The sequence below is a fragment of the Cenococcum geophilum genome, assembly GCF_001692895.1.
Source record: "Cenococcum geophilum 1.58 unplaced genomic scaffold K441scaffold_19, whole genome shotgun sequence".
In the NCBI taxonomy this organism is placed as follows: domain Eukaryota; kingdom Fungi; phylum Ascomycota; class Dothideomycetes; order Gloniales; family Gloniaceae; genus Cenococcum; species Cenococcum geophilum.
The window spans coordinates 180,147-195,172 of NW_027137577.1; the positions used below are offsets into that span (position 1 = coordinate 180,147).

General features: G+C 47.1%; 4 protein-coding genes across 4 annotated transcripts; 3 read left to right on the forward strand and 1 right to left on the reverse strand.

Moving 5' to 3' along the window:
- Positions 1-271: 271 nt before the first annotated feature.
- On the reverse strand, positions 272-2,836 carry K441DRAFT_558579 (uncharacterized protein; the record flags this gene model as incomplete). Its single annotated transcript, XM_067643416.1, has 1 exon — positions 272-2,836. One exon carries the CDS (start codon positions 2,834-2,836, stop codon positions 272-274), a length of 2,565 nt encoding a protein of 854 aa, XP_067504320.1.
- A 501-nt stretch (positions 2,837-3,337) lies between these two features.
- Positions 3,338-5,564, forward strand: K441DRAFT_89226 (uncharacterized protein). Its single transcript, XM_067654516.1, has 8 exons — positions 3,338-3,649; positions 3,698-3,781; positions 3,829-3,857; positions 3,912-4,090; positions 4,150-4,273; positions 4,334-4,718; positions 4,817-5,032; positions 5,087-5,564. Exons 1-8 carry the CDS (start codon positions 3,509-3,511, stop codon positions 5,345-5,347), a joined length of 1,419 nt encoding a protein of 472 aa, XP_067504321.1. The 5' UTR covers positions 3,338-3,508; the 3' UTR covers positions 5,348-5,564.
- An 835-nt stretch (positions 5,565-6,399) lies between these two features.
- On the forward strand, positions 6,400-9,892 carry K441DRAFT_659254 (uncharacterized protein). The gene is made up of 3 exons (XM_067648491.1): positions 6,400-6,800; positions 6,862-7,074; positions 7,128-9,892. The coding sequence occupies exons 1-3, from the start codon at positions 6,653-6,655 to the stop codon at positions 9,623-9,625; spliced, it is 2,859 nt and encodes a 952-aa protein (XP_067504322.1). The 5' UTR covers positions 6,400-6,652; the 3' UTR covers positions 9,626-9,892.
- Positions 9,893-9,990: 98 nt separating this feature from the next.
- K441DRAFT_659255 (dienelactone hydrolase-like protein) lies at positions 9,991-11,552 on the forward strand. Its single transcript, XM_067648492.1, has 3 exons — positions 9,991-10,266; positions 10,376-10,819; positions 10,892-11,552. Exons 1-3 carry the CDS (start codon positions 10,032-10,034, stop codon positions 11,410-11,412), a joined length of 1,200 nt encoding a protein of 399 aa, XP_067504323.1. The 5' UTR covers positions 9,991-10,031; the 3' UTR covers positions 11,413-11,552.
- The last annotated feature ends 3,474 nt before the right edge of the window (positions 11,553-15,026 follow it).

Below are 15,026 nucleotides of genomic sequence, written 5' to 3' on the forward strand. Positions count from 1 at the left end.
TTCTTGAAGCTCTGGCACAGCTACAACCTAAAGGTACTCTAATGTTTCCGCGCTATCTTCTAGCCTTGGAGGTTCTGTGGGGGCCTGGGAACATTTCTCTGCGTCTAAGCAATAGTTTTAGATATTGGCACATTGAATTTCAATGTTTCCTGATTCCAATTGCCGATGATGACGTGGCTGACTAAACGAAGATGGGGCCGGAAGGTTTCTCTCACTCATGTTGAACACAGCTAGTGCAGCAAATATATTGAATTTAAGGCACCCATATTACTCAACCCCCACCTGTGCCGAGTTTATATATGTGGTAACCAAGATGCAAAAGAATCCGGGGCACACACTCGACCGTAGCACGATCAATATCTTTCCACTGCTGCTCCAAATCACGCCATGGAGTCAAAAAAGGCTCTGTATGCTCTTCGCTCTCTCTCGGCCCGATACGCCAATGCTTCTGGAGCCGCTCCATATTCCACCGCTCGTGCTCGCGCTCCGCCAGCAATTCCAGCTCAGACTTTGTGAACGCGACGACTGGCGCCCGTCCTTTGACTTCGCGGGACATGTAGCAGTTCGCCATGCGGAGCTTGTGCGGGATATCGTCTGCCTGATTGCGCGTCGGCTCGCGGAGCTCTTCGGCTAGGTCGTCCCATTCGCCCATCGCAGGATCAGCGTTTAGTGCTTCTCGCTCGCGCTCGGTGTGCGCGAGTTTTCTACGCTGCTGGCGATACGCGGAATAGAGACTCTTGGCGATGGTCTCCCGCAGGGCAGCGGGCAAGCGAGGATAGCGAACCAAGTCCATAAACGCTTTCCCGTCAACGTGCAGATTTAGCTGTGCTTCTGATGGAAGAGCGGCGCGCTCGAATTCCTTCTTCCCGGATATGGTGCTCATGGCTAAAACCTGCTCCAGCGAGCGGGCTCCATGGCGGTAGTTCGGCACCATTAAAAGACCATTGAGCACGGCGTCGTCAATGGTCAGTCGCTCTCCAACCTTGAGACTCGGTGCACGTCTTTCAATCAACGCGCGGAGTAGTAGAGCGCGGCGGATCGGATACATGCGGTCGGTCCGGGCATCGGTACAATCAGGGCCCAGGACGTCCACATAACCTCGCAGACAGCTAATGAAATCTGGTCCTTTCGCTGCATAAAATGCGGTGCGCTCAGCGTGACCTTCCGGATAATCGATAGGGGCAGCGAAGCGGGTGAAGGTGGGGAAGGAGCTGCTGATGAAGAAGAACACTGCGGATCCGAGGTGATGGATCTGACCGCGCTGAGAGAAGCGTCCGCTCTGCATGGGGACGAGGAATTGTCGAAGCCATCCTAGGTTAATGCCGAAGGCGGCGTCGAAGGTATCAAAAAAGACTAGAGGGAGGGAGCCGGCAAGGGTATGATCCCGGATTTGTTGGAAGGCGGACGCAAGGTCGTCGAGGGTGGCGAATTGGGATACATTATACTCGAGCCTCCCTACTTTTCGTCCTTCGGCTGCGCTTTTGGCTACTTGCACTGCGGCAAAGGCCTTCCCGGAGCCATGCGGGCCGAAGACGCCGATGCATAGGGGGTGGGTTTGGGGTCCGGCAAGGTACTCGTTTAAGAGGTTGATGATAGAGCGGAAGCTTTCGATTTCCTGTCTATCGGCAGTCATCAAACGACCGAAGTGGGCAGTGGGCACGCGCCCGAGGGCAGCGCTGGGACCGATTTGGACGATATGTCGAGCTATCTCGGCTGGGTCTCCCATAGTATCTTCTAGGATTGACCAAGACGAGCCGGCAGTGATATCCGCTGAGGGTATACGAACGGAGGCAAGCCTTGTATCGGATCTTAGGTTATGAACGATGTCGTGAAGCGGATAGTCTGGAGCACCGTCCGCAGGATTGATTCGAAAGCCTATCTGTGCCAAGCGACGGGCAGCAGCGAAACCGAGACGGATACCGTGTTCAATACTCCCTTCTTTCTCGTCCAGAATTCCAATAGCAAGCGCAGAAGTAAAAACCGTAGTGAGGCCAATCATGTAACCAAGATTTGATTGGATAAACTCGCCTTCAGCTCGCATTGGGTCGAAATACAATGTTGGAGGCGATCCATCACGTCCACGATGATGTATAACACCGTCGCACCCGAAGCGGACAATCAAATTTGCGCAGGTTACCAGAGAGTCGAGACGTCCATTCGATCCTATTTGGCGGACAAAATCTTCTGCAGCCCTTTCCCAAGACAGGTGTCGGCTCAACTCGATACCTTCAGCGCGGAGGTCGTCTGCATTGACGACGACTACCAACCTATTAGGATCGCGTATATCTTCTTCATCAAAGGGGCCTTGGCGGACTTCATCCCAGAGCACCCCAGTACCAAGCGGTCGCGCCATCTTGTAGACAAGATATCGTGGGCGAACGTGCCGGAAAAGGTCCAGTCCAGCGTCCATGTCTTTAAATCCGTTGCTGGAGTCAACGATAAGAAGGAGGGCTGGATCTTCAATTTTCTGAAGTCGCACAGGCGGCCAGTGCCAATATGACGACTGATTCCTAATCCTTCGCAGGCGTTCAACTTTGAAAATCGACGGCTCGTCCGATTCCTCATCTACAGGCGCCATATCCAGGATCGAATGGACAAACTTGGCGGACTGATGGTTCACCAACTGCCCCGAGTCTACGCTGAAGATTTCGTGGCCATGATGTAAAGAGCTGCAGTTAAGGAGTGCCGTGATTAAACCCACTCCCCCCCTTCTAACGATGATACTAGTATTACGATCGCGCCAAGGTTCGGAGTCGAGGTCATGACCGCTGGGTTGAGGGAAGGTAAGCCAGTCGTTCGTTACAGCACCTGCGATAACTATCTTTCTGCGGGACATGGCTAAAATTCGAACTGATATTTTGAAGCCGAACTGCCTCAGTAGACAAAGAGGGAGGTCCAGTGGAATGATGTGAGCACCAGATGATCTGCATTGATGTTTACGCAGGACCGGGGTACACGTAGGCTACCCTTCGAATTTGAGCGCATGCCTAGATAATTGGAAAACGACATGACCACGCGCCCCTTTGCTTGAAGTGGGAAGTTAAAAGGGTGTGTTCTGGTTGCCTTGCACACCCTGGGGCGCAGCTGTTGCAGAAAAATAATGAGGCTTCAGAGGGTCCTTGCAAACGGAGTCGATTTAAGATGGCTTTTACTAATACTAATCAGGCGAAGCGGCTAGATCTTGACCCACAAAATATGTTTGCTTTGATTGGCTCTGGCCGTCATCCTCCAGGAGGCATGACATTATCCCGACCCTATTGGCCTAAGTTAGCGTGCAATTCGGCTAATGCCGAGGCTGTGTACTCAGCCTTAGTGATGCAGGCACACCTCATACGAGCAAGGCTGTTACCGTCAAGTTCGGTCTGCGGGAGGTGTTCGCTCACTGTCCGGTCAGTATTATGGCGCGAGCTTCTCCAGCGTTTGAGCACTGTTCTTTTACCCATCCTTTTATATATGATGCACGCCAGTCGCGGTGATTTTCGTTCATTACAGAACATATTCGCCGACCATGACTGACTCCACGTGTGGACAAGCTCAACACCAGGGCTTCGAGGGTGGTGATTCAGAAGAAGAGGTTGAAGTAGCAAAGAGCGATCAATGGGACTTTTCTAACCTGTTTGGGTTCGAAACAAGTATCGCGGAACTCGAGGCAAGAATACTTCTGGCAAGAATCTTCTGTTACTGATGGAAAAAGTAGAGAACCTCCTGGACTTTTCCTAAGAAGATCAAACTGAGCTCGCTCAGCGAAGAGAATTTCGCCAAGTTTCTCTCAGAAGACCAAGTAAGATACTTCGCTCTTTTTGAATCCGTCGCTCACAAGATCTATAGGAGTCTAGGGGAGCTATATTCAAGCTATTGTAAGTTCCCATATATTTTTACATAATTACTGTACATGAGTTAACTCGTCTTAGGTATGTACCTTGGGAGCCAGTGTCCTCCAGGACCCCTTATTTTGTTCGCCTACCCTTCCCTTGGCCTCGGACGACTTCTGCGCGCGAAAGACAAGAGGACTGGATTACAAATGAGCATGCGAACTTGTGGCAGAATGGCAGTGGGGGCTCGGCATATTTGACAGCAGGAGAGCGTATCGGTGGGTTTATACTGGCTGAGGGGAATTATTTGAAAAGTTCCTGGGCTAATTATAAGGAGGTTTTATTCTACAAACGCCGCGTGACGGCGGGCCGTTTTGTTCTCTCTCCCTCCTTCAGAAAGCCTCGGCGACTGGATATCCAGCAGAACCCGGTTCGCGAGGTCTCTACGTTGCGGATCCAATGTTCGATATCAAACATCTCCTATCCGGTCAAGCTTATGCTAAAGACTACGTGTCGCGAAGAGACTTCATGATTCTGCCCGTTAGGATTCTTCAGGAACAGGTCATCTACAATAGAGACGAACTATTTAAACTCATAAAAAAGGTCAATGAAGTTGAAACCAGAATAGCGACTGGAAATGTTCCCCCTAACGCTGAAACTGATAATCGAATTCTTAATAAACTTAGCCTGGAACACCTGAGTCTGCATCAAAGATGGAACTTTGCGCTAGAACTTGGAGGCAATATGTTGAGATACTTCGATGCTATCGCAAATCGGAGTCTCTCCCCTGGCTTTGAGTATTCGAGGATCATGCGAGAAGAGGTTGAGAGGCAGATCCGGTACTCAGAACAAGCCCGATACGACTTCGAGAACCTCCCTCGCAGAATCAGAAATCAGTCAAAGGCCGTAAGTGCAATAGTCTCACATCGAATACAGACGACATTGCGGTTATGAATATTAAGATCCGGAGTGATCTAGCGACCTGACATTTCTGATTTACATAGATTTTCAGCATCATTGCGCAGAGAGACAATCAGCTTAGCATAGAGATTTCGAAAAGCTCGCGGAAGATTGCAGAGGAGAGCCGAAGAGATAATCAACTAAATATCCAGATTGCCAAGAGCTCTGCAAGAATTGCCGAGGAGAGTCGAAGGGATAGCGCGAGCATGAAGACCATTGCAGTTCTGACGCTGGTATTTCTCCCTGGGACGTCTATTGCAGTAAGTGGTCAATAACAACTTCCTATCCGAAGAATTTTGCTGAGTTGGTGTTAGTCCATCTTCAGCATGACAATGTTTAATTGGAATGCATCACAAGGGCAACCTATCGCATCGAAATATATCTGGGTTTATTTTGTCATCACAATTCCGTTAACGTTGCTCATCCTCCTCACATGGCTGTGGTGGTATAAGCGAAGCCAAAGAACTCACCAGCGACGCTGGACAGACATCGAAACTGCTTTAGAGCTAAGCGATTTCAGTGGACTACATGTAGACGGGAACCTGACTCCAGACACGGGCGGCAGATATCACTAACAATAACCCGGAAGAGTGCTTCGGATGCTGATTCTCCGCTACGATCTGCACTCTACTTTGCGCCTCGCCACGGTTTTCCAACAAAGGGTCAAGTTGAACCAATCCGAAACACTTCGCATACAATGGATGGTATTTATGTGCGGAACTACTTCTTTATCTAAGGAAGGCCTTTGTCCTACGAAGCGTCACCCCGCAACAAAATTAGCATGAAAGAAGTATGCGCCCCTTCAAGCTCTGACTATACATAAGCTCCCTTAGGACATCCCAAGGGGCCCCGCACTCTTTTACTAGGACAAAAACCGACGACCAAAAACCCACGGCAACACAGGGGAAACGCTAGAGACCAATCACCCTTCGTACTTAAAGCTTGCGTCGACAATGTTTTGGATCTGCTGCACCTGTGGGACCTCGAATTCTGGTGGGGGCCGCGTTCAATGTCTCGATTGCGATCACTCTCCTTGCTATCAATGCGGACATTTCATGGCCATTACCACTATGACTCTGCAAACCTGCGCTACCACGCCGTTCTCTACAATTCCGTCACTAAAATCTCCAGCCGCCTAGTATGCATCAATAACGTTGGCATATTCCAGAAGGGCTTGAGAGAGGACAAGGTTCATTGGCGGTGTTCATTACACCTAATATGACCAATCAATGGACACGACACCTCCGTTGCCGTTGCTGGTGTGGGGACAGGGAACCAGGTATAGGGTTTGTAACGGCGTAGAGAAGTGGGGATTTGGATAAGGATGGACTAGATTAAATTTCAACAAACTTCGAATCGATTAGAGTAAGCAGAGTAGTAACTTCTAATGAGGACTGCAAAGGGGGTGTCTCGAAAGAACTTAATAAGGCCACTATTTGAGAGAGGAATTTCTGCAAGTATAGCATTGTATAACCATGCATCTAGAACAATACAGATATATTCTCTGGATTTTGTAGAGGTCGTTTTCAATATGGAGATAGAGTTTTTGGTGTTTCGCTTTGATCAGCCTCAAAAATTTGGTGCCACGCGAGGCTTCAGCCTCAAAACCAAACCCGCACTTCACAACCACCACCTGAGATTCTCATCTCGCGAATCGTCAAATCTATCCACAGCGAACGGTTCCATCTCTGAAAATCTACACAATCGTTCTCCAGTTTACCCTTCGCCTCAGCGCTGCGCTTGCACTCCAGATACCTAGGCGCACGGCGCGCGCCGTGTTCGCCTCCCCCGACCCTGCGAATCCCCTCCGGCGCATAACTTCCAAGCAGCGGGGCTTTCTTTACATCTTCCATACCTCTTCCTCCCACATTACTCCCACCATGTCAGCCGCAGCGGTCACTACTAGGCCATCGCAGGCCTTGCGCCAGCGCCGCGAATCGCAGCGACCAACCCTTACAAGAACCAATACTGGCAAAACCAATGCCATGGAAAATGGTACTCCAGCAAAGGAGGAGCCGAAGCCCTATGGTATACTTTCGATGCTTTACAGAGCTCCCTAAGAAACGTGCTAACCCCTACCTCCATCCAGTTATTAGAACCCAGGATATCCTACGAAAATTTAACGGCAAACCTCCTTCTCTTGTCATTCACCTTCATCCTAACAATTTTCGATTAAACCATTCTCAAGATGTGTTTGGATATAGCTCTCCGATGAGAGTCTTGATAGAGCATCTCCGCCGCAATACAGTACCACACGAAATCCTAGAGGAGCTGTATGGATCCGGGGTACCTTTCTATGACAGTATGCTTTAATGCCCTCGGACCTGGCATCAGTGGCTAATTTGATATCAATAGACTGTCTCATTGTCGAGGTTCACGATAATAAGTCCAGCGGAGCTGCACCACAAAGCGCTTCAACCAATACTTCCGCAGGCAATAAGGCTGAGCCATTCTCCATTCATAACTACAACAGCTTCATCACTCCCTCGCCATTCGTCCCTTATCCTACGAAGCCCAAGTCTACCCAACAAGGCCAAACAGATGGACAAGGCAAAGCTGCACTAGCAGCTAGCTCAGACGCTACTAACGATAATCAGGAGACAGACAAGGAAAACATGCCAGCTCCAGGCCATCCCGCAAGTGCAACGCAAACGCAGGTTTTCAAGGCACCGAGAGTCTACACAATTGTACTTTTTCCGACGCCGCTATCACACGATGTAGATATTAAATTACTTGCCAACACTCCATTCCCTGATATCCAGACATATAGGAGGCATCAGTCAATGGCATCCAGCAGCAGGGGCGGTGCAACCCCGACGATGGCTCATCCTCCAACTCCATTGACATCAGTTCCCCCAACCCCATCGATTACCAACGCGCGGAGTCCTAAAAAACAGAAGATGGTCCTCGACGAGACCAATGTGCATGAATTTGAAGCAGAAATCATCAACTCAACCGCGCCCCGGCTATATCTTGAACCGACGAACAACCTCGAGGAATCTGTTGCTCTCATTGATACCATGACTCACCCGAACTACAAGAACCCNCCCCCCGCCCCCAAGACAAGGAAGCGCACCACAGCTGAGTTAGCGGCAGATGAGGCCGAAGCGGCTGAGACGCAACGCTTTATTCTTGCTGGTGACGAGAGAAAATCCGCCACTACCAATGTGTCTGCTAATGATGAAAATCAAACAGGACGTGGTGGTGGTCCTGCATTTGAACCTCGATTCTCAAGATTCAAGACTTTAGAAACCATCAAGATGCGCCATGAAGAAAGCGAGAGGCGTAAGAAAGAGGAGGAAGCACGCCAGGCGCAAGCGAAGAGACAGCAACAGGCTGAGGCAGAGGCTCAAAAGAGAAGGGAGATGGAAGTGTCTCGACAAGCTGAGCAACACAGAGCCATGCAGCAGCATAGACAAGAACAGCTGTTGCACCAACAGCAACAGCAGCAGCAGCAGCAGCAGCAGCATCTCCAGCAGCAGGAGGCTCTTAGGGCTGCGTCACAGGCGCAACAGATGTCAAGCGCTCAACCCGCACAATTCCCTCAGCCTATACACTCACAACCACAGCATTCGTCACCAGTCATAAGACAACAAACCCCGCTTGCATCTTCGCCCTCAATTAACACACACTCCATGGCATCTCATCCAATGGCTGGTGCTCCCATGGCTGCAACTTCCTCAAGCCATGGCGCTGGAAGTCCTCCTCGCCCAACATCTGCCGTATCACATCATCCGAGCGTGTCAATGACTCGCCAGATGAGCCAGCAACAAAGCGGGCAGAGCGCTAGTCATCACGGCACCCCGCAGGTGGTCCAGGGAACCCCTATCATGAATCAAGCTGTACCTGCACGAAATATGACTCCTCAACCTCGGATCAACCAGCAAGGTAGCCCGAGTGTTGGCATACAAGGCACACCAGGCATGATGCAGACTCCTCAGGCCAACCTTACACCCGAAATGCAACTTATACTACGGCAGCAACAATTTGCACGAATCCAGGCTGCACAGCAAGCCGGCATGCACGGCTCACCGGCCATGCAGAAGTCTCCTGAACAAATTGCCATGCTCCGTGCACAGCAGCAAATCAGCCAGCATGGCGTTCCACCGAATCAAAATCCTCAAGTTTATCAACAAGCTCTGGCACGACAAATACAACAACAGATGGCGAACTCCAACTCCCCTATAACTTCCACGTCCCCACAGAACGCTGGCCAGATGCGCCCTACGGCTTCGCAACAAAGTTTCCCTGTACCAGGCCAGGGTAGCTTGGCAAATGCGGACGCTGCCACTCTTCGCGCGACCTACAATTCTCACAGACAAACCCTTATGCAACGGTATCCCGGCCTAGTCAATGTTCCTCAAAACATGGCACAGGGGATGCGCCAGCTGGAGAACGCAATTCGCCTTGCGGATGCCCGCGAACATGCCGGCGGACAACCAGGCAGCATGGGCCAACCAGGCATAAACGGTATGAATATGGGCGGGCAGCAGCCCAGCGCGCAACAAGCGGCAATTCAGTACCAGCGTATGCTTCACCAGCAGCAACGAGTCCAGACAGCGCAGCAGCAGCAGCAGCAGCAGCTCATGGCGCAGATGCGAGGCCAACAGCCGGGCATGCAGGGCATGGGTATGAATGGCATGGGAAATATCCAGCAGAACCAGCTCATGCAGGGTGGTATGAATATGGGGAATATGCAAGGCATGCAAGGCATGCAGGGCATGGGAGGGATGGGAGGGATGAATATGCAGAACATGCAGAATATACAAATGCAGATGGCTGCGATGCAGAGGCAGCAGGCAGGGCAGCAGAGGAGAGGGAATGAGGGAATGGGTGATTGGAGTGGTGTGTAAGTTTGCTTAGGCGTTGTTGGTATTGGATAGGTTGTGATGGAAGTTGTGATACCCTGGATTTTCCACGCTATGTTAACGGTGTCTGTGGGCTTGCTGTGGGCGTGTGACTTACGCGCATGGTATTTGGTTTGCATCGGGCGGCGCAAGCGGAGTAGTTCTGGAAATATATCATTTCCTGACATATTTAATGCTTTCTTTGCAGCAGGGGAGCTGCTTAACCTCCGCGCTTGGCACAAATGCTTGGCAGTTCCATTAGCCAGCTAGCACGATTTGGCTAGACCAAACAAGCTCGACGTCATTTCCAGGTTTCTATCTTACTGAATTCCCACATATACTCCACCATGGAACGCTCCGTGAGACTCTGCAGAGTCTTGAATGCTGCACCATTGAATTTGGGGAAATCGCCATGGCCTTACAGTTCATCGCAAACAGTAACGGTTGGTTAAGCTTCAATGCTGCGACCCCAAGCCTGTTTATTACCGCTGAAACGGACGATTTCGATAGCTTCACTCTTAAAGCATGGGAAGAAGAAGGGTTTAAAGTGAAATATATTCCTTTTGGGAAAGGTGGAAAGTCGTATGTTCAGACACTTCACCATCTCGGTGGTGGTATGAGCATAGGGGAGCGGTATGCGATCGTAGGTATCAAGCCCTTCCCCTTCGTGATACGTCTCGTTATTATCGCGGCCGATGGTAGATCAATACAAGCTCTGGTTTCTCACGTGATACTAATGCTATTTTCTCTGTACAGCTTTTGGAGACGCTGCATCCGTCTGCCTCGAGACCTATGCCGAGCCTTCCACTTCTACCTCGAGGCTCTGCTCCCTAGTTGCCTACTACCCGACCTCAATCCCAGATCCCCGCACACGATTCTCTTCATCTTTTCGCATCCTTGTCCATCTTGCTGGAGGAACCGTGGGCGTGAGCCATAGGCCGGAAGTGCTCGGTATCCAGGGCAAGCGACGAACGGTCCAAAAGCGAATCACACCAGGTGTAGGCGCTGGAGGCTTACAGACCAAGATTCAATACCCTAGCTATACGTACGAGGGCGTTGATCCAGGGTTTGCAGAGCATGATCTAGACGAATATGACCCAGTAGCCGATGCTGTTNCATGGAGTCGGAGCCTAAGTGTAGTGAGGAGAGGTTTTGGGGCAGAGGTGGAATTAGAGAGAGTCTGGGAAGAGAACGTAGAGTGTAGGTCATTTCAAATCTGGCCCTTTGTTTTAAAAAAAATGGCAAAGGTATGTGATTAACTTGGGATCAAAGCTAAATTCCACACCCCGGACGTCAAGAAAATTTTGGACGCTTTCACCGAAAAGCCGAAGCCGTACGTTAACTATACGCCGACTATGACGGGGGGTATCGGAAGAGACGAGTTAGCCCGCTTCTATGAAGAGTTCTTCATACCCCATAACCCTCCTTCTTTTGTCATGCGCCTAATATCTCGAACGATTGGAGTAGATCAAATTGTTGACGAATTGCACGTTGCCTTCAAACATACAAAGGAAATACCCTGGATACTCCCTGGAATTCCGCCTACAAATAAGAAGGTCGAAATCGTTATCGTGAGTGTAGTATGCTTACGTGGTGGTAAGCTTTACCACGAAAGACTATACTGGGACCAGGCATCTGTGTTATTTCAAACAGGATTACTAGATCCTAAGGAAGTGCCTGGAACTCTAAAGGATCAAGGAGTGGAAATTCTACCAGTGGCGGGGGCTGAAGCGGCGCAGAAGGTTGTAGACGAAGAGAGTGAGCCTGGGAATGAGATGATTGATGACTGGTAGATTGCAAGCGTAGATATCCGAATACACTGTTTATTTAACTGGTTTATGTCGGGTTGATCCGTTCAGTCTTCTTCGCGAACAGCGAAAAAGTCTCTTCCTAACTAATAGATCGATTGAGTCTAAAACTCCGAACTCCGGACTTATCGCTACTGTGAGGGATATGTAGTCTTTAACCAATTCCGTTATCTGATACTTCATCTTCGATTCCAAGCTCTATCCCGTTCAGTTCTTTCCATTAAACCAGCAGCTCTCCGCTCACACTTATAATATCATTGCCGCTAGTCAAGAAAGTTGTGAATGGTCTCAATTTCCTCGCGCCAAGTAAATAGATAACTTCATCAATTAAATACACCACCAAAATAGTGCACAATTATGTCCAATAATATAGATCTTGTGCAGCCTACTTAACTCAAAAAAATAAAGCTCTATATATAATATACACCAAAATATTAATATATTCATGGCTGTTCGTACTAACTTAATAGCACGAGTGAGTCGTATCCCGGGGCACGAAATACGTATAGTATCGTATGCTCTTTGGGATGGTGGTGACTGTCGATTATATAAAGCAGACTACGTGGTCTATATACTAATGCACCTCCCCCCTAATTAGTTAGTGCTTCATAAGTGCACCAGACGCGTAAGCGAGTGGTTGGTGCACTGAACGCGTAAACGCGTACCTGGTGTACCGAACGCGTAAGCACGCGGTTGGTATAACAGGTGCTGTAATTATACACTGGCGGTACTTGAAAAATGAAACCACCTATGTACAGCCTCCGTAATTGCTTTAATAAAACCATAAAACATAAAGGAAAATACATAGGAAGTCTCCCCTAAGGTGCCTTCTGGGTTACCTTCCAAATGGTGCTCTAAGCTAGCCGTAAGTCCTGCTTATGGTCCGTAAAATAAACTATACGGCCTTTTGACGGGCCGTAAATGCACTGTACGGCCTTCCGACGGGCCGTAACTGAACCGTAAATGCTCCGTTAGTCTCGCTCTACCCATTCTATAACTTTTAGGTTAAGCTTATTTGTATTAATTAGGGTTTTAAGGGCTTAATACGGCTTTGCCTTAGTTATAGCGTCTGCTAGATTATCTCCGCTGCTAATTTATTTAACCTCCGTAATTTTACGTCGTTTATAGGCCTAATATAAGCATATTAGGTTGACTATAAGCCTCTTCTCTTATATTATACCTAGTTTAACTAGGCAGTTATAAAGGGACTTTAAATTAGTGTATAAAACCAAGGGTAACTACTCCAGTTATAGAATCTTCTAGACCGTTAATTTAATTGCGGCTGCTATATTAAAGCCATAAGCTAGTATATATAGTTTAGAAGCTAGTACACTACGGGTTACCCGTTTATATTTAATTAAGGACTAATATAGGATATTTACGTCCTAATTATAGTCCGTAAGTACAATCACAAAGCTGATTTATAATAATAGGTCTTTATTATTAGTAAAGGAGGCGTCTATAAATACTAGTAAGCTAAGGAAACTTAGGTCTAGTAGTACAAAAGTAAGTCCCCTTGCTGTATTATTAATTTGCCACTAAATACGCTTATTAAGCTGCTTAATATTTTCTTCTTACGGATTTACTGCCTAGGCCGTAAAGGACAAATCGTAGGCAGATTTAGGTTAACAGACTATAGCAATATAGGCGCCTCTTGCACGCTGTGTAACGTATTAATCCTTTATATTTACGGTCTTATAGGTCTCTTTACGGGAGCTAGTAAGGTCTATAGGCTTTACTATAACGGGCTTTAGGTTTTAAGCTTAGCGTTCCTAAGTTAGCTTAATTAGGTTACCCTTTTATATAATTAGGCCTCTATTAAACTTAATCGGATTCTACTTAGTTAACTACTCTCGCGGCTTTACTAAGAACTTTGCCTTTTATAGTTTAGTTTCTTTAGTATCCGCAAAGGTCTAATCTACTAAGAAGAGGGTATTATCTATTTAGAGTCCAATAATACCAAGGCCGTTTAATAGGCTGTATAGGAGGCAGGGGTTATAGGTCGATTATTCTATTTTAAGTTTACTAACGTAGTGCTAGTAGTATATCTTAAACTAATGGTTTCTGGCTTCTAGTACTCCGTAAAGAGGTTTTATAACCTATAAAATTATTCCTAGTTATAGGTTAAGCTCGCGGGGTAGTCGTATAAAGATATCCCTACTTAGGTAGGTATTAGACTACACGTAGGCTTATAAGATGTCCCGTAAGTATAGGGCTATAGGCTTAGTTTACTATAGTTTAGGCGTAAGTACAAGTATAATCTATTAACTAACTTATTAAATTATAGGCGATTATATAAGAACTAAGTTCTTTCCCTAGTTATTATAAGCTTATATAACAAGCCTTAACTTTTTAAAGGCTTTATTAGTACTAGGGTGCTTAATTTTATTAATAAAGCGTAAGTTAAATATACGGACGCCTTACGGAACGTCTTTCTCTATTATAACTATAAAGACACCCTTCTTAAGTAGTCCGTTAATCTCTTTACGTCNTAANTCCGTAAAAGGGGTTTCCTATACTAGAACTAATATATCCATAGGCGAAGATTACCTTACGGATATTCCTGCGGAGGTTAGGTAATTTTCTATTATAGTATTCTTAATTACGGGGTGCTTTTAGAGGCGTCCTTAACCACGCTTTACAGTAGATTTAGTAGGTTTCTAGGGGACTTTTAAGGTAGGTAGGGGTACTTCTAGTTTATCTGGTTTAGCGGGTACTTCCAGTTCATCTAGTTTAACGGGTGCTTCCAATTCGTCTAGCTTGACGTCATAGGTGTTTTCGGGCCAAAAGTAGGGTTTTATGGACGTGCTCCTAAAGCTAGTCGGTCCGCTAGGGAGTTATATATAACACATTTCATTTTCTACAGCTAGTAAATAGTAAGGTCCTATTTAGTTGCCGCTTTTACGCTATATAAGGACTTTAGAATTAAGTGGGAGGTTATAAACTAAGGTTATATTAGGTCCGTTACGGTAATATAAGGCGCTATTAACAGCTTATTTGGCCTGTAGTTTAACTATTTCGGCTATTACCTTCTATATTATAGCTGCTCGTTCTATAATAGATAAAGTAGGAGGGCCTAGGTTACTCATCCTTAGGTAGGCTCTATAGACCAAAAGGGTAGGTACTAGTCCATCTAGGCCAGCGGTGTTATTAACGGCTTTTACAGCCATCTATAAAGCTAGTTCCTTTTAAATATCCTTATATTCATCCATAATAATCTAGTAAGCTCTCTATAAGGCTAGGTAAGCTCGCTTAATAAGCCTAATAGACTAATACGCCTTAACTAGAACAGCTTTTATTAATATAACTATGGCCGTAGCATACTACTAGAATTCCTTACTAATAAAGTTCTTACTAGCGTTATAGGTAATATACTTAGGGGGTCTAATATATATATTAATCCAGCAGGTCTATAAAATGTCCTAAGTGTGTTTTATAGATATATTTTACAACTAACGGGTAGCTTAATAGCGGGTTACCTTGTTAATTATATATAATACTAGGCTGCCGTTAATATACCTACGTATACTAAGTGGTTGAAATTAAGGTCTTTATAAAGAGTAAACTTAAATTAGCCTAGGGAACGTCCGTATTTCTAG

Coding starts and splice junctions, on each gene's coding strand:
- K441DRAFT_89226 (XM_067654516.1), top strand. CDS start 3,509: ATGACTGACTCCACGTGTGGACAAGCTCAACACCAGGGCTTCGAGGGT. Junction 4,719..4,816: donor TCAGAAATCAGTCAAAGGCC/GTAAGTGCAATA, acceptor TGATTTACATAG/ATTTTCAGCATCATTGCGCA. Junction 5,033..5,086: donor TCCCTGGGACGTCTATTGCA/GTAAGTGGTCAA, acceptor AGTTGGTGTTAG/TCCATCTTCAGCATGACAAT.